This window comes from Telmatherina bonti (assembly GCF_933228915.1).
Source record: "Telmatherina bonti genome assembly, chromosome: 15".
NCBI classification, from domain to species: domain Eukaryota; kingdom Metazoa; phylum Chordata; class Actinopteri; order Atheriniformes; family Telmatherinidae; genus Telmatherina; species Telmatherina bonti.
The window spans coordinates 19,270,458-19,288,557 of NC_136613.1; the positions used below are offsets into that span (position 1 = coordinate 19,270,458).

General features: G+C 39.9%; 1 protein-coding gene across 2 annotated transcripts in view; it reads right to left on the reverse strand.

The window, feature by feature from the left end:
* Positions 1-215: 215 nt before the first annotated feature.
* agps (alkylglycerone phosphate synthase) overlaps positions 216-18,100 on the reverse strand; it is a 29,654-nt gene continuing 11,769 nt past the window's right edge. For both annotated transcript variants that reach the window (XM_079254082.1, XM_079254081.1), the window contains 12 exons: positions 17,928-18,053; positions 17,606-17,714; positions 13,640-13,767; positions 12,912-12,963; positions 11,535-11,611; positions 11,330-11,442; positions 9,838-9,907; positions 8,290-8,351; positions 7,430-7,519; positions 5,489-5,588; positions 5,347-5,404; positions 216-1,937 (listed from right to left, as the gene is read on the reverse strand). In XM_079254082.1, coding sequence (XP_079110208.1) covers positions 1,816-1,937; positions 5,347-5,404; positions 5,489-5,588; positions 7,430-7,519; positions 8,290-8,351; positions 9,838-9,907; positions 11,330-11,442; positions 11,535-11,611; positions 12,912-12,963; positions 13,640-13,767; positions 17,606-17,714; positions 17,928-18,053 — 1,107 coding nt within the window. In that variant the 3' untranslated portion in view covers positions 216-1,815. The remainder of the gene's footprint in view (positions 1,938-5,346; positions 5,405-5,488; positions 5,589-7,429; positions 7,520-8,289; positions 8,352-9,837; positions 9,908-11,329; positions 11,443-11,534; positions 11,612-12,911; positions 12,964-13,639; positions 13,768-17,605; positions 17,715-17,927; positions 18,054-18,100) is intronic.

Below are 18,100 nucleotides of genomic sequence, written 5' to 3' on the forward strand. Positions count from 1 at the left end.
CTGTGCAGGATTACATCGAGCTTTGCATGGAGTAAGCAGATGCAGAGCAAATAGAAACCTGCTCTCAGGCTTTCGCTGACCTTCCCCAGCATGTCTGACAGTATAAATCAGGACGAGCATTGCAGAGCTGGCTGGAGATGCAGCATGAGGAATAGATTTCTGCCCAATGAATAATTATGTGTACACACTGGAAGGGGAAGAAATCCACAACTGGGGTGTTTTAGTTCAGTTTATTGCACAAACAGCATTGACAAAATGTATTTAGATATCACCATGTTAAGAGAAGTGGAAAACTAAGAGAGATGGAGACGGAGAAAGAGAGAGAGAGCGACAGAGAGAGAGAGAGAGAGAGAAAGAAAAAGAGAGAGAGACAGCCACAACATTCACAAGCTTGCACACATTTTTTTGATACATGGGGTAAAATGTTAGGTCCCAAAAGAGTCTCATTTATAGGAATAACAGGACAAAGTGGTTCTGGAAAACGTGAAGCACAGATCAGAGGGATTAAAGAGGAAAACGTCTTTAAAATCAGAGGCTAGATGGAAAAAGTCCAGTATCAAAATGTAACATTTTCTCGTATCTGTTAAAAAAAAAGAAAAAAAAAAAAAGTTTAGACAAGATAGAAAAACTAAATTTCAACAGCTGGAGCTGATGAGGAATATTTTGATTTAGAAAGGGTGTGGGGGCGCCGATGAAACAATTATCAATAGGAAAAATAGTTGGCATGAACATAAAAAAAGCAAAATTAACTTGAAGGTTTTTAGCAAGTGTAACAGTCATCAGTATTTACAAGTAGAGCTATGATAATGGGAATTTTTTTAATATAAGAATAAACAGTATAGCTGTGCATGATGTTACTAAATTATGTGGTGTGATGTTTATGATATCAACCACATGTTTACAGTATGTCTGCACAATCTGATGAACTGAGTCTTTGGTACAACATGAGCACCGCAATCCAGAGGCCTGACACTGAGAATGTGGCCAAACTAAAAAAAAAATGCATGTTTGAAAATGGCTTTTTGATTTCCACTTTACTTATTTAGTAACAAACCATGCAGGGTAAAATATTGTAGTAAAAAAAAAAAAAAAAAAAAAAAAAACTAAACTAATCACAAAAGATACATCGTTTTGCAATCATACTTCACATGGAGGGACTGTTATAAAGTTTGGTGGATTACAACAAGAGGGTTTAGTTGGTTTATCAGAAGAGGCACACACAGACACACAGTCCAGAAACAAGTTTCTTATGGCAATAAGTCAGTACAACAGACGGCAAGAAGGCATGAGAAGACAAACAGGAAGCACTGAAAACCACCAAGACCTCTTTTCTTGACAAAAGGACTCACTGACAAGTATGTAGGAGGAGAAGGGAAGGCAGACAAAAGCTTTAGAAAGGCACAGGGCTTTAGAGTGTATTCCTCTAAAACTTACCACTAAAGAAGTGCCTTACACACTTAATGGAGGAACAGGAAAACAAGCAGTTTTAACTGTATTGGCAAGGATGTTTAAGTCCGTTAAACAAAAGCACGTATGTCAAAGTTTTTGCTGCATCGAGTTGCATCGTGGCCGTAGCGTAAGAAGCCGAGGCCGCAACGAAACAGTAAAAACGAACTTCATCGTGAATCAAAAGTGATTGTTACAGCAGATCAAGTGCATTACAGTTAAAGAAAAGGTTTGGGTGAATCATTAAATGGCACCGAATCCCGCATTTGATGGAGAAGTCAAGATTTCTGTCCATTTTAAATTCATATTTAGTATGTTAATTCCAAATGAATAAGATGCTTTTAGAAAAAGACAGACAGGAACTGGGACTCAGAGCAGGTTCCTGTTGCCGAAGATGTTATTTGGGTCCACGTAGTCCTTGACGGACTTGAGCATCCCCAAGCCGACATTGGAGATGGTCTCTCTCATCCACTCCTTCCGAAGTTTTCCCACTAAATGACAGGAGAGAGAAATAAATATATAAAAATAAAAACCGAGGAAGACGACTGACGGAGAAATAGAGGAATCGGCACGGCTGATTGCTCGGCAGGCTGCTGGGAGCCAATCAATCTTGTGAGAGTGAGTGAATAAACAGAGGGTGATAAATGCTTTTATTCAGAGAGGAGAAATGTTTTGCATGGCATGATTTATGGAGCTCAGCAGACTATCAAACTCATTAGGCTCTGTGTGTTCCCAGAGGAGGGGCCGGCTGGCAACTGTAGCGGCCCGTACCGGCTCCCTCACTCTGTGGAGCCACCACTCCCCTCCAATTCCCTCCCTCCAGAGTCGCTGGGACCTTTTTTTCCTGTGCATTTCTGTCTCATTGTGCACACAAGCACCACTCCAGTTGACCCACCAGGGTCTTCTTAGCTGTCCGTAGTGCAGCCTTGTGCCCAGACACTGGTCTAATTGCTAGGAGGGTGTACGAGGCCAAGAGGGTGTACGAGGCCGACCACGGAGCACAACACAATGGTTCTGTGTCAGCAGGGCTTTGGCTTTTTGCTGCTCCTCCAAACTCTAAACCTAAGTGACAGAGGCTTTGGCTTGCAGCCTGGTGAATGTTCCCGTTACTTCACCAGCTGTCTGCTCTGACAGACTCCACGGTGTGTTTGTCTGATAAGGGAGCCTAGAGCTAGACGACTGGGAACCTCCTGCTTACACAAAAAACAAAAATAAATAACTTCTTTCCCTAAAGAACCAATAAAAATGAAAATGTGACTTTGGACTCTTCTTTCAATTCTTTCTGTAAACATTTTAAAAGTTCAAAACGTAATGAAAAAATGAATAAATAATTAATAAAGCGTTTAATCATTTTGGTAAATAAAACAATGATTTTGACTTAAGCTGCCACTGTGAGTTAGATTGCAGACGTTGCATTATTACAGTACAAACTTTGTCCCAGCACCTAAAACCCCGAAGATAGTTGAGTTTCAATGCATCATAAAAATAGAGCAATAAATTAGAAAATGAAACCAATAAGAAGTGAAAAGCTGCCTAATCAAAGAGTCGCTATATTAAGAAGGGAAATAAAATGAAAGAAAAACATTAATCGACCTCCACAAAAATGTGTTTAAAGTTACCCTGCAAAAAGCAAGTTTGTCAGTCATCAAAGCTGGGTAAATATTAACCTTTGGAGGTCATGTCACTTTCACAAAAACACTCGCTCTGTACAATCCCAAACTCACAAAGATAGATTTGAGAATAGAGCAGCTTGGAACAGGTGCTGCTCACTGAGTAATCACATGAAGGCTGCAGTGTAATCACCTGAGATTAGATACAAAGGAATCATGATGGGAGTGTTCACACTTCTTTCTTTGCTTGTTCAAATGCTTCTCTCTGTATCTGCAGCAGGGAGACTCTGTGTTTACAGGGCGGGATGAGAGAAGGGGCCACCCTGACGCATCACAGCGCCACATTATCAAAGTCAAGCCAGAAAACCCAGATGGGGATCGGCCATGAGGCTGGTGAGAACCCGTCTCCTGACAAAACAGGGCAGACAGCAGGGTCACCAGGGACCCCGATACAAATCATACGTCCAGATGGTGACAGGGGGACCAATCAGCTGCTACCCAATAACTAAAAAAGTTCCCTGGTCTCTACAACCTCCTCATCACTTGCTCCCCATGGTTCCACCTCCTTCCCTCCCTCCTTGAAGGAAAAGGAGAGAAAACAGAAGGTGTTGGGACTGCATCATTGCCTCCATCACTGTGATAATTTACACATCTATCTTGTCATATTCTCTCTTTCTTGCTTGCTATTGCAATCAATCTAACCAGGCTTGGTCTGTGCTGCTGCAACATGCAAAGCAGAGCAGGTAGCTATTTCAAAAATGACATTTTTGTTAACAGAGTGATTTTTCTCTCGTGTGGAAAAGCCTGAGGAAGTTCAGGGCATGAGGGGGAACGTCTGCAAATCAGGTCATTCTTTTTGTCTCCTGAGTGCAGTGACCTATGAGGAGGTGCAGTAGACAGAGTTGGTGAGATGGAGACTGTGAGCATCCACACAAGGTGTAACGATGACGCTGGGTGCCCTTATACAGAGAAGATGGTTGAAAAGAGGCTGAAAGGAGATGCGACTGCTCCACAGGCTGATCTCACTTTCTCTGAACGTCTCTGACAAATGAGGGTCAGGACATGAGGGGCAGAAGAAGGTAGCGGCCATGCATTTCAGCGATATGGCCAGGGCTAGAGTATTGGCTGAAAAGCTGCAGCGCAGAGCTGATGGATGGATGACGCTCCTTGTGATTGATGTCCAACAACTCTTCATCACTGCAGCACTGGTGACCTAGTTAAAAAAGGACATGTCTCCAGATGTCCTGGCTCCTAAAACACACTCTTAATCCAATTTACAATGTTGACTTTTCAAGTTAAAAGCTCTTTTTTTTTTTTTTTGTCAGCCAGCAGACAACCCACAGTGGTAGTAGCTGAGTATCCTGCAGAGAAAGGGTCACAGTGCTCTACACACTCAGATTCCCCCGTCTGCCCACGCAGCACAATACTGACCTGTTGTAAAATCAGGGCCACAAAAATGTATATTTCCTTTGGTGCCCTCCCACCTCACCCTCCTTGACTACATCTGTTTTGTTTGATACACAAAACCCAGTGAAACAAGCTCCATTTGTCAACCACTGATTGTGGGCAGACAAACCGGTCTGTCTGCACCCAGATAGCGAGCCCCACTGTTATTAATCACAATTACAGAATGAGCCCTGCACACAGGAGCTGCATCAATATCCCCCCCTGTCACCTCCCTGTGCTGCTCAGGGTGGCTGGGCCACCGTTTGGAGGTCAGTATACAGCCAGCGATAACGGCAGCATCATTTACCCCAACCCGCTGCCTCCTTTTTATTAGCAATCTTTTAATTTTGAACCCGTCCCCACCTTCAGGAAAAATTGTGATTTAATATCGCAGCTGATTCACTGCATACTGTTTTTGACAGGCGTGATAAATAGCCTGAAGTGATGTATGAAAACTGCGAGGCGGATGGCAATATAGATAAGGCAGCCATTTCGGTAAGCCCTGATGGGGCCCAGAGAGTTGTTCCACCACCCTCCCCTGCTCACGTTTCGTTTGGTCACTGCAGAAATGAACAAAAAGCAGAGTCAGATTCATTCATCCGAGCTGCGCGAACAGATTCTGGACATGTAATTGAAGCAGAGAAAAATCTCAGACCAAATGCACTTTTACATCAAGTCTGGATCGCCAACATGGAGGAGCATGCTGGGAAAGTTCCGCCTACTGTCATCATATCTGGGTGGTTTTGAGGTCCAGTTTAGCGTGCACTTTGTGAATTGCATTCAGTTGCTTAGCGTTGTTTCTGAAAACAGTACATTTCAGTGTGAAATGAACAGCTTTTAGTACCTCCGTGGTGATGTGACAAGCTGCCTCCATTTGCAAGGATTTCCTCTCTGGCCGCATGCTGGGGAACAGAAAATTTTGAACATTTTTGATTTTATGATACTAGATTCTGGTATTCACTATTAAAAATTAAAAATGCACCAACCTCTACTTGTTCGTACACATGCACTGGATCGCTCAGTCCTCTGTAGTTGAAGGCAAAATAAAAGTAGACACAGGCACCAGCGTCATATGTCTGAGTCACCCTGCACAAACAAAACAAACAGGAAAACCTCCTTAATGGGGTTTCATTTTGTCATGGGCCCCCCATTTTCATCAAATAAGTTAATTTCTTCTCGCAGTGGCTGGAGGACAAAGTGAAAGTGGGAGGTTTAACTTTCCATAATGAACTACTGACCTAAATTCCATTCATGATACCAGAAAGAACTCAGCAGCACCATCACCGCTGACACTCAGCACTGTCAAATGTTAAACATGCGCCTGAGCTGCATTTAATAAAAAGAAACAAACTGCTAGTGGAGGTGCTTCTCATGAAAATGCAGTCTGAGTTCAGGTGGTCCTAACATGTAATAGCCTTCCGGTTGAAATAAATGCTCCTCCAGTGTGCATTGTCTCTCTGGTCTAACTCCCTGTGGAGGAGCAGGGTGCAGAGCCCTTGTTCATTTGACATGGCCCATCACCTGGCACTCTGACTGTTCTAGAGGTTAAATGGACAAATCCATCATGTGACAGACTGCAGCCGGGAAATGAATTGCTGCAGCATAATCAGGCTGAGGCCTAATCTGTCCACAATCTGGGAGCAGCAGCCGGGTGCTCCTCAACCGGCTCGCTGTCCTTCCGTCTGTCACATTGTCCATCCTCCTATCTGTCTGCATTATGTCCCAAGTCAACGGGGTCCAGATCACAGACTATGAATTTCAGTAAAATATCAAAAGTGAGCTTTATGGTTTGAAGGAAATAACAAATCAAAATGAATTAAAATTGAAGGTATACTCTCTTTTCACAAGAAACTATAGCATCAATTTTATTCTGGTAATTTTGTATGAATACAAAACATCATTTGATCCTTTCCAATACCTAAAGTTAAATAAAATAACCTCAAATGAAAAACAGCATAGTATATTCATACAATATATAAATATTATTTTATGGCAGCACAACTAGAAAAAGACTGAACAAACAGAAGAGAGACCGAAAGCCTCATCTCTCTAGAAATATCAGCTAAATATCAGAGTTGCATGTGTACAAAACACTCTGGAAAAATATCCTTTGGATATTTTCGGTGCATATGTTCAGCCGGTGTTTCACATCTGGTGAGAACCAAGGACTTTGGTGTTGGGGGTGATGATTTTGGCTTGTGGCTACCTTGTGGTGAAAGGGGAGCATCAGCACAATGGTGTGAATGGGTGAGGATTTGGGAAAAATTTCACTCCTTCCTTTGGTGTGGTTTGTGTTCAAACAACAATTACTGTAGTTCAAGAGGCTCAAATCAGGTTTGGTCATGGTAATGGATTCCAGCTGGTTCAGGTCAGTAACACTGGACCCATTCAAGACTCTGGTCGCAGGGCTCCTAATTTCACTATAGTGCGCAGAACATAAGTTTTCTGAACACATGCTGCTGGCTTTGTTTTCTTACTACCTAAACAATAATCTGCATCCCTTCCTTCTTCTTTGTCCTGTTTTATTGCAGTTGGCAGACGTCACTTTCTATTTGGTCGTTATTGTGGTCACATTTTTGCTAAAGGTGCTTCTGCAGACTAGTGTGCCATGTGATGCACTTACAGCTTTAGTATTTCAACTATTGTTTAAAAATAAACTAGTGTAATCTGAGGTTGGATTTACCTCCTTCCTAGCAGTCTGAGCATAGACCAAATTTATTTATTTTTTTATGTCCTAGTATTTTCTTTTTCACTTGCTGCAAGTACAACATGAACAGTTCAGAAGGTAACTATAGTATCTCACATGAAGACAACTTCTGCCTATTATAACTACAGTTTTGGTTTGGCAAGGTACTTGCACCTTTTCTTTTTTAAAGTGATATGTGTATGACCCATTCATAAAAAAAAAAAAAAGTTAACATTATTACCTGCAAGTGGATAATGGTGGAAACTGAACTCCTTTGTCTTTGCACTCTCTGACGATGCGTGCCTTTACATTTCTGCATATGTCCAACACCCTGAAAATAAATACAAAGAAGGATTTTAAAATTCATTCCTTAACAAGATGACTCTGTAATATCATATTAAGTTGCTCTGGAAACATTGTGTGCATTTGAAACATAACAGTAGTGTGTGTCTGGCAAATTCAATTAGAAATAAATCATTGTGTAAAATTATTAAAATTCAGAGAGGCAGGAGGAGGACAGACTGACTAACATGACGACCACTGTGCAAGAGATTCCCACTGGTGTGGAAATGGCCGCCAGTCCTAAGCATGTGCAGCCGTGTGTGCAGTTTGGAGGATGGGGAGGAGGGTGGGTAATGAGCCAGGCACATATGTTCGCCTCGATGCCTGATCTCTTGGTCTCTCCCGTCAGGCATGTTACACAACAGGGAACTGCACGTGCTCCTGTTTGTTGTGCAAGAAAGCAGGATAATGGAAACTTTTTGGAAATGCAGATAACACTGTGGATGTGAGGAGAATTTGTGGTGTATATTACGAACATAACATCCACCATACAGAACACACATTCATCAATGTGTGTCCTCAGCTGAATGTGTGTATCAATAAAGTCTGATCGGCAGGCTGAAAAGGCAAAGCTGCCACCAACGCAGTCGTTTAACAAGGTCAGAAAGCACACATGAATGTTAAAGAAAGAGGCAAAGAGAAATAACAGAAAAGAGGAAAACAAAAGACTCTCTCTGGGAAGAATGAGTGGGAAGTGAATAAAGAAATATGTTTTAAATAAAACAGAGGTAGGTCTGCAGCTTATATCAATACAATTACCTGTCCCAAGGCACAGAGGTTTCAAAGGACTCTCCGATCACATAGTAGTCCATCCCCAAGTCCTAGTTAGAATACAAACATCAAATTAGGATGCCGATTGTTAATGCAGTTAGCACATTTACTTGAAACAGTTAGAAAAGTGGTTTTGAATTAAAGGGCTTAGTAAGTTAAAAAGCCATTTATTTTATCCAACCAAAATGATCAACTGCTTATTCATGTAAGTTTTTTTTGTTTTTAATATATCACCTTAATTTGAGGCATTATGATGAATACAAACCCAAAAGTGGGTAATCTCTTTCTCGCGTATCAGATGAGCTGGTAATACATAACTGATGCAAGCCAAAAACAAAAAACGAACTAAATAATCAAAGCTGAGTTAAATAATTGTATTAACTTAAACTTCCTCATTATGACTCATTCTGCTATTCCTCTATCATCTTCTTCTTCTAATGCACACCCATGACCACCTTTAGTCCAAAAACTGTGACCCTACTCTTTATCAGACTGGTTTTTGTTTGCTTATTTGCATCACGGCCATTTAGAGCAGGAAAAGCAGGATGTCTTTGCAGAATACAAGTGGTAATTTAATCTAATACTATGTTTGCATTGATTTTCAACAGAGAAGAAAAATAAGTGGTGCATCAGTTTCAGCATAGCGTTTACATTATTTACATTCACTTTCGTTTTTTTTTTGCTGAAGTCTTCCTTCAAAAAACAAGCATGATAAGGCAAGACAAAATAAGGCTTTATGGCATCTGTATGGGCTCCTGAAAGTATGCTTTGATTCTGGTAGACCTTCTGTAGCGCAAAAGAGAAATGAAATGTGACCAATACTAAAACCTTTAATGATAACTACAGGAGCATATGTGTGGCTTTATTACTAGTTTAGCTCTCACTGGAACTGGTTCTAGTGACTGACTGACTTTTGCACAAGAAACCTTTACACAATATGTGCACTTCAGTTTTAGCCTGACCACGAATTAAATTATTTAGAAAATATGAATGTAATGTCATTACATTCACATTTTTAATCATTTCCTTTGTACCCAGCAGTACTGGTAAAGCTCTTTTGTGGGTTTTTTGCACATGCTTACATGTTAAACAAAACCAAAAACAAAAAAATAACCCACTAAACTTGGTTAAATGTATGAAAAGATGGCAAAGACATCTTTTCCATATGAGAAATGCAGGCATCGCATAAAAAACATGAGATAAAACTAGTGCAGAAACCTGTCAGTAATATGGTCACTGAAGTGTAAGCAAACGCCCTGCTTGTCGATGTTTATGCGATCATCAGAAGGCCTCTAACAGGACTGACCTAAGTCAACTCTCCATTGTTATTCTGTCAGTAGCCAATGTGCTCTCCTGCCTCAGAGTCAGACACACTGACAACAACTGTGACCAGATCAAATCAAAGACCTCCCGAGGTCATATGCTGCAGCCTTTCATAGTTGCTCACTACCCTATCGGCTGTCAAACTGAAAACTCCCCTCCCGCCCCACCTGCCCATCAGCTCAGTCTGAGAAAAAAACTGGAGAAATGACCCACCCGGAGGTAAGCGATGACGAAGGTCAACATGTAGCCCCTCTGCCCATTGTCCTCTCCAGCTGCCAGGCCCCTGGAAAGACACAGCAAGGTTAATATTTAACAGCTCTTTTCATTTAGCTTTGTCGCTCAGACCGCTCCCCATCACAACAGCTGTCTTAAAGCTTGTCAATCCAACAATGTACAGATCAATGCTGCTGAGCTCTGTGCATCACTACAGGTCAGCCACACATCTATCACCTGCAGTGGGTAATCACATTTTCATCCACCATCCAAACTAATCAGGCCAAGCTCATTAGAAAATCACTACATTGATTTTTACCCCTTTCCTCCTGTTTCCCAACACCAGAGGAAAACATTCCTCACTAAACCTAACCTGATTAATCCATCATTTGATCTGAGGGGTGATCACCATTTCTTTAAAATAATGCAGTTATGTAGAGGATGCTGCATGGAGATGATGAGCTTTAAGGGCTTTCTGTCACCCAGGGAAACACTCCGACTACCTGGAATCTGGGCATAGGATCATACAGTAGCACAACCAGTAATAATGCATGAACCGGATCCAGCAGGAAATCAGTTACATTTCCTTGTGGTGATGCATTTGTGCCTTCTTTCAACTAGACTCTAAGTGGCTGCTTTCTTTCATTCAGCAGGATGACGACTGAAATACATAATAAACCGATTGAAATGTGCCAAGTATGACTTATCTATTGATTATTTTTTAAAACATTCTTTATAATTCTGTTTTTGTTTAAACTTCTGATCAATAAATAAATACATAAATTAATTCTATCGGTGAAATAGATCATTTGGATGCTGTAGTAACCTCCTGCTCATCATTTTAATGTGATTTAAGATCTTATTGTAATTTTTGCAATTTGTTGCTGCCTTTTTAAAACCACCTGTGAATTCTTTTGATGATTTATTTAAAGCACTTTGTATTGTCTTGTTCTTGAAATATGTTCTACAAATATACTTGCCTTGCCTAACTAAAGTAATTCTTGACCACAAATACACCAAAATCCTTTTACTACAGGGTGAATATAGATAAGAGACTGGTGTGATGTTCTATGGGCTTTAAAACAAGCTTAGAACAGTGCTTCCATCTCAAACTGGAAGTCCTCACTGATCTGTCTTGTGATCAATCACATCAGCTGAGCACTACCCAGCTGTGTCCTCCTGCCCTGCACTGTCCTCGGGGAACTCTGCCCTACTATCACTGCCCACAACACACACTTACTTTAACATTACAGGAGATCTGACATCAGGACACCTACAAGTGATCAATCAAATCACAATGAGACAAACTACTGAGTGGAAGACCAAATCTCAAGTGTGTAACTATGTTTTTTTTGTGTGTGTGTGTGTGTGTGTGAGAGATCATGATGTTTCCACATTATGTCACAGAATCGTATATTATGTGCTTGAGATGTTCAGCACATCTTACTGATCTTTATTGTTTAAAAAAAAAAAAAAGGCAAGTATTACGCACCCAAATTTTGCAGCAATGTCATAAACTTGCTTCTCATGCTGCAGGACCTTCTCACGGTCTCCTTCAAACAGCAGGGTGGCCACACACAAGCGGTTGGGGTCAAACCCTTTGAACTAACAATTAAAAAAGGTAAATTCAGTTTTCATGGAAAACACCTGCAGCAAGTAACAAACAGCGCTTATTGGTGTGTTTTTATTTCTCTTACCTTGGTGATGTAAAATTTCTTCAACCCGTCCAGGAAGGAAGTGAAAAGTGAAGATACTTGAGGCTTCAGGGCATGACCTTTGAAAATATCAAAGAAATGTTTATTTAAACAGAGGTGGACTTCAAACCCTGATCCTATTTTACACACATTAGCCACACATTAGCCAAAGCCTGCAACCCTCGGCATCCTGAGAGGCCAAGTGACTTAAGATTTATTTGGGGTTCAAACAAAAGAGGGAAATATAAATGGCAACATTTGAATAACTTTATAATTGGCCAGTGGCTGACATCGACAGCGACTATAAATCAGAGAGTTTCCGAAGGGAAGTGGGGTTGACACAATGATATCCGTCTTCCTCACCCTCACTTTTTGATTTATTCCTGATCGGACACACAAAAGCGCCTGCGGACAAGCGAAAATGAGGGGCTGGGGCCAATGGGATGGTTATCAATCACAGCGGGGAAGTCATGGGTGATGTGGCAGAGACTTAACAGTTCATTTATTTCCCCCCATGCTCAAGTCTCTTCATCACTTTGTGTCCTAATTGTTTCTATTCCAAAATTTGATTGCAGGTCTAAAGGTCTTTCACAACCATCATAGTCATTAATTAAATACTCAAAATCCAGAGAGACAAAATAACACACACACAAGCCATAATCTTACTCTTAACGCTTCTGTCAGAAGTATTTATTTATTTGAAGCTTTTCATTAAAAAAAAAAAAAAAAAACAGTAAAAACAAAAATAAAAATAATAATACCTTTATTATTCTTATTTATCAAATAGCCTTAACATGAGAGGAGCTTTTATAAATATCAATTTCATCAACAACCAACATGAATAAAAATGAAGAGGTAACTTGTGTGTTTGAGGCAATGGTAAAAAGTGTAAAAAAAAAATTTTTTTAAAAAAGAATAAAAAAAAAAAAAGGAAAAACATAACAACCTACTGGTCACTTTATCTTCCCTACTTAATGCTTAGAAGTGCCTACACTGTGAAAAGTGGAAGTGTGGGGGAGATAATGAGATCCCTGGGGACTGGGGAACTTTAGAGATCTCTGGCAATACCAGATGCATTCCAGCAAACCTCAAGAAACAACATCATAAAACTTCAATGTAACAACTGCTTAATTTTGGCCAGGGTTATTTTTCATTTTGCCTCAACTCTTTGTGTCTGTGTTCACGTGTGCTGCTGTTCTACTGCAGAAATAATTATTAATTTAACTATTTAATACTTTAAAGGGTGACATGAATGCATGCAACACCAGCCAAAGTAGTGACCTTTTCACAAAATGTAAACCAGGTTAAATAAAGTCCTGCTTGTAAGTAATCATTTTGTAGATGGGGAAAAAAAAAAGAACTAAAGAAAAAAATCCTTACCAAATTTAAATTGTTCATTATCCATGAGCCGTATAGATGCAGGAGCACACCGCTGCGGAAGAAAAGAAAGTGTCATTGTTAGTTTGACCTAAACTTCCTCCAAAAGAGGAAGAGTACCAACAATTATCTAAATTAAACTTATACACCCAGTTTTAGTTGTGAAAAGATTATTTTCTGGCTACAGACTTAAAGTCATTTAAATACATTTATTGTCATGTTAGATTTTTTAGTTTATGATCAAATATTTAAATTATTTTTTAAAAAAGGAAAGCAGATATGAAATTATACTAATTGTCAGCGTTAATGACAGTCAGCAACAAAAGCAACTTGGACTTTGGAGCATTTAAACTGTTCTCCAATGATGGTAAATACTGAAACCACCATGTGCCACGAGCTGACACAAAACACTAATACAGGTAAAGCATGAGATTAGGAAACACCACATGACACTGCCGTTTCAGGATGTTGTGAATAAAAGCAATCTCCACAGGACCTAAACACTCTCAGCACAGAATTCCACCTACGACTTTCCCTGTTTTGGTTCCTGGACTCCCCCTACTTCCTTGCATTGGAATAAGCAGGTATAGGTTATGGATGGTTGGTTATTGGAACTGCCCTAACTTAGTCAACGCCAGTTCAAAATGTATCTCTTCAAGAGCTGAGAAGTTTTAAGGTCTCCGAAATGTTTGATTAAGAAGAGTTTATTTAAGTAGAGAAGAACCTTATACCTGTTTGGCAACTTCTCGAAGACAGGCAACTCCCTGCTCGAAATTAGGAAACACCACAGAGCCGTATTTCTGATACTCTGGCATGGGACGGATCTTCATTGTTACCTCTGTCACCACACCCAGGGTTCCTGTTGGAAACCAAGAGGAATTTTAGTCAAACAAAAGGAAGGATATCAGTTCCCACAATTTACATGACCTGAGCCTCTTAGAACAGAGCTGAAAGAGCCTTTTTTTTTTTTTTTTTTTTTTAAAAAAGGGCTCTGGTACATATCCCGTGGGTCAAGCCAGTGACCTTTGTCTCAAATTTCATAGTAGACCTGGTTTTCTAGCCCACACTGGGGGGGACAAGTAAGATTTATCAGTGCAGGAGCTAGAGGAAATAAAACAGGGCACTATCAAAGACAGCAAGGCTAAGAGCAGCAACGTTTATACAGGTACAAGGAAACTTCTGGCTGACATTATGACCCTGAAAACTGTCAGTGGTTAGCTGAAGGGCTCACACTGATCACTTGAAAACAAGAATGTCTATGCTCCCACCCACAGCAAATCTGCTTATTACTAATTAGAGAAAGAGAGCTGCGTTTTTCAAAAGGTCGCAGTAAACAGCCGACAAAGAAAGTTGTCAAATTAGTTTAAAAAAAAACAGGAAATGGTCTTTCAGGTTAACACTGATCGATATTGTGAGCAGATATTTGCTGTGTCATATATTTCTGTGTTTGACTTTATATTGCTTAATACTCACAATTCAATATCATGAATATGCTAAAAATCTATGGAAGTGATTGAGTCCACCATCCTTGATGTGCTGTACAGTAAATGTGACCATTACTATAACTGGGCCCTCCTGAGTCACCATTTTGGCGTGTTTCCAATCATCAGACATCTAAAACTGAATCTTCTGTTGTCTGCTAAATGCATGTAAGTAACCTGCATTTTCTGGACATGATTCATTTTTAAAACAACCCTGAGACCCTGCTACTCTGGTTTCTCATAACTGCACCGATTCAGTCAGGCAATTTTTTTTGCTTTGCAAATCAATATTAGTTTGACATTTTAACAACTAGAATAAAACCCTGTTTTAGAGCAATTTTTATTGCTTGCATGCTCTGCTCTCCTCCGACTTGCACAAGTTTTAATCTTCATCTCATCACAGAAGACACGCGTATCAGATGAGCTGGTAATTTCACATTAGTACCAGTTGGGAGGAATGTGGATAAGCATGTTTCCCTGTTCCTGTTTGGTAGCCCTGCACTATACAGGAAACATGTCCTGAATGTGTTGCAGGAACCTCCTTCATTCCCCATGAGCTTCTGCAGGATATAGTCCACATAGATTATGGACAAAAAAAAAAAAAAAAAAAAAAAAGACTAAAAATGATTTCTGTTGGCAAATTCTGGCACATTTCCACTCTCTCAGATGAGAGGATTTGTTGCTTCTTTGCCATTTCATATCTCTGCAATCTGAAAATCTATAGTTTGCTTCACAGAAGCTGTCTGTTGACATCTCATAATATTCAGGTAACATTTTTCACTATTTGTTGACTTTCATTAGACTTGGAAAACATTGAATGATTAATTACTAAGAGCGAAACCTCGCTAGATGGCTTTGTAGCATGACAGACCACACAGATTTAAAGATGTATCTTTCAGGAACATCCCGATTGCCCATTAGGAGGCTTCATCAGCCAGCTATGGTTTCTAATTAGCCCTCTGTGACACAACATGCCATGCGCTGCTCCCTAGTGGCCCTGTGGAAAACATGTGACTCCACTGAGCTTCGCCTTACAGAGGCCCCTCCTTTCTTCCAACATTTAGGAGGAGCTGTTAAACAAGCAACAAGGATTCAGAACAAGGGAGATGGAGAGAGGTGGGGAGGAGCTACATATTAGAAATGGTGAACAAGCAAGAGTTGGAAAGGAGATAATAAAAACAGCAACGTAAGAGAGAGAGCCATTTGAGACACGTTACAGCCAAATCTCATTCATAGTATTAGAATTTATGGTGACAGTCAAGTTAACATTGACCACTGTGGAACTGAACAGAATCAATCCTTAGATAAACATTAGCTGACTGTATATAATGTATATAATATGCTGTTGAAAGAAGTTTAAAACAGAGAAATGATCACCAATCACTCCATTTCCTTTTACACAGATCGAAGACAATGCAAAGAACTACTTTGCATTCAGGCTACTTCAAGGTCAGAGAGACAGATAGACCCTGTTGTTGTGCAGTGAATGAGAAGCTTGAGGTTTCACAGTAATTTCAAATAAAATTGATGTGTTCCACTTAACATGCAGAGCATAGTTGAGGGTTTTAATGTGGCGCTTTGCTGTTGTTGATGTGGCCTACTGTCTGACTGCAGGATAGGATTCTTAGGTTGGGGAGGTAGATAATTTTAATGAGTCCATGTGGTGGGGTGACCTCTTCGTTGCAATGTTCGGCCTCCCAGAGGAGCTTGTCCTCTCAAATATGTGTGGCCGTGTCCTATCTATGGTTTGTGCATCTAAGATGCAGCAAACTTATTTTAGACTTCAGCTCTAATTTACAAACTGGTTTCTTCTCAAACATTTTTAGAGATTATAATAAACATAACAAAAACTGGTTTATAAAATCTAGACACTTTGGTAGTCTGTATAAATGCTATTATAAAAGCTGTTTATAACATTTTTAATTTGAGATCAGATCCGGTCAAATATACAGATGTCATACTGACATGTTTAAAAATACAAATATTTGCAGACTCATTCCCAGTTTTTTTTTCCAGTAACTATGTTTTATTATTTGCCAGCAATACGTTCTCTCCTTAACAAACAGGACATTATGTGCCGATAACCCCTTTGATTTCATTACACTTCCTAAATAAACTGTCCCCTCAGTACAGTCAGCAGATCCTTCCACTTTAGAGCAGAGCATAAAATGGATGCACAATAATTTAGTAGATGAATCAGAATGTCAAATAATGTAAAGTAAAATAAGATTAATAAATGTTCGGGCTGTAGTTATAGTGAAGACTGCCTAAAGTTTTGGCAAATTAAAAATATACTATCATGGAACATTCTGGAAAAAAAAAAAAAAAACACACAAATGTTTTGTAACTAACATTGTTTCTCAACTACTTCTCATTTAGGTCAACTTGAAGCACTACAATTTCTTTGGCAAACTTTTTTCAAACATGGCATTATTTTTTCATCGGATAATTAGCCATTTACTTTCCAAGTTAAGCACTACAGCCCAGAAACTAATATAAATTAGGCTGACAATATATCTGAATTATAGCAACTTTAAGCCAAAACATAAAACCTGATTGTGACCAGTTTATTGAGGGTGACAATCACAAAGTGACTTATATGTACAGCTCACAGTAACATGCAAGCTTTCGAGACTTATTCTATTAGTAAAAACAATTACTCTATTAGTAAAAACAACAATGGACTAAGAAATAATGAACACACACACACACACACACACACACACACATATATATATATATGTATATAGATGTTGATGCTGGTTTGCATCTGGTCGTAAAATCAGATCCAATGAGCCAAAATTGAAGCAGATTGCCGAGCTTTGTAGGGCCAATATAAAGTTTGTTTCCACAGCTGTTGAACACAGTGGTGCCAAGAGTCTCTGAACCCCCTCATTATGTAGGGGGACCTGGCATATGGCAGTATTCTCTGTGGGCATTCACAAGGACAGGGCACTGCAGATGGGGTGCAGAGGACACTAACTGGTTCTTTACTAAGACCCCACCACATCAACTTTCCACCAATGCTAGTTAATGTGTAAGAAGCACAGAGCCTGAGAGCTATCCTTATGTTACCGTTTTATCACAAAAACTATGCACAAAAACCCACAGTTACACACAAACATACACAGCTGCACATGTGCCCACATGCTGGGATGTACTGACCAAAAAAAAAAAAAAAAAAAAAAAAAAATCCACACAACAAATTTAGCAAACCTTCCGATCCCATGATGAAGTGGTGAATGTCTGGCCCTGTGGACATGCGTGGCCCCTGACAACTCTTTTCGATTACACCTCGTGGAGTAACCATCTTTACGTGGACAACCTATTGAGTCAGAACACAGAAAAAGGACAGACGTACTTGCCATATGTGTTCATTTTATTACTGTTGCTGATATGAATATATGTGAAGTAAGAAAGTTCAGTCTAAAAACACTTTTTACTAATAACCTAATTACTGTGCAGCAGCTTATGAGCACTCACACGGATTGTATGGATCAAACAAATAGCAAAGTTAAAGGATGGGGAGGTGACTCACCAGGTCCTCAATGTTGCCATAGATGTTCTTCTTCATGCCTGATGCTCTGGTTGCTACCCAGCCTCCCAGAGAGCTGAACTCCATGGAGTCAGGCTCATGTCCTGTGCAGTAACCGTTCTCATTAAGCTGTGATGAGAGGAAAGACAGCATGTGTTTGTTGTGGCGGTTAAAAA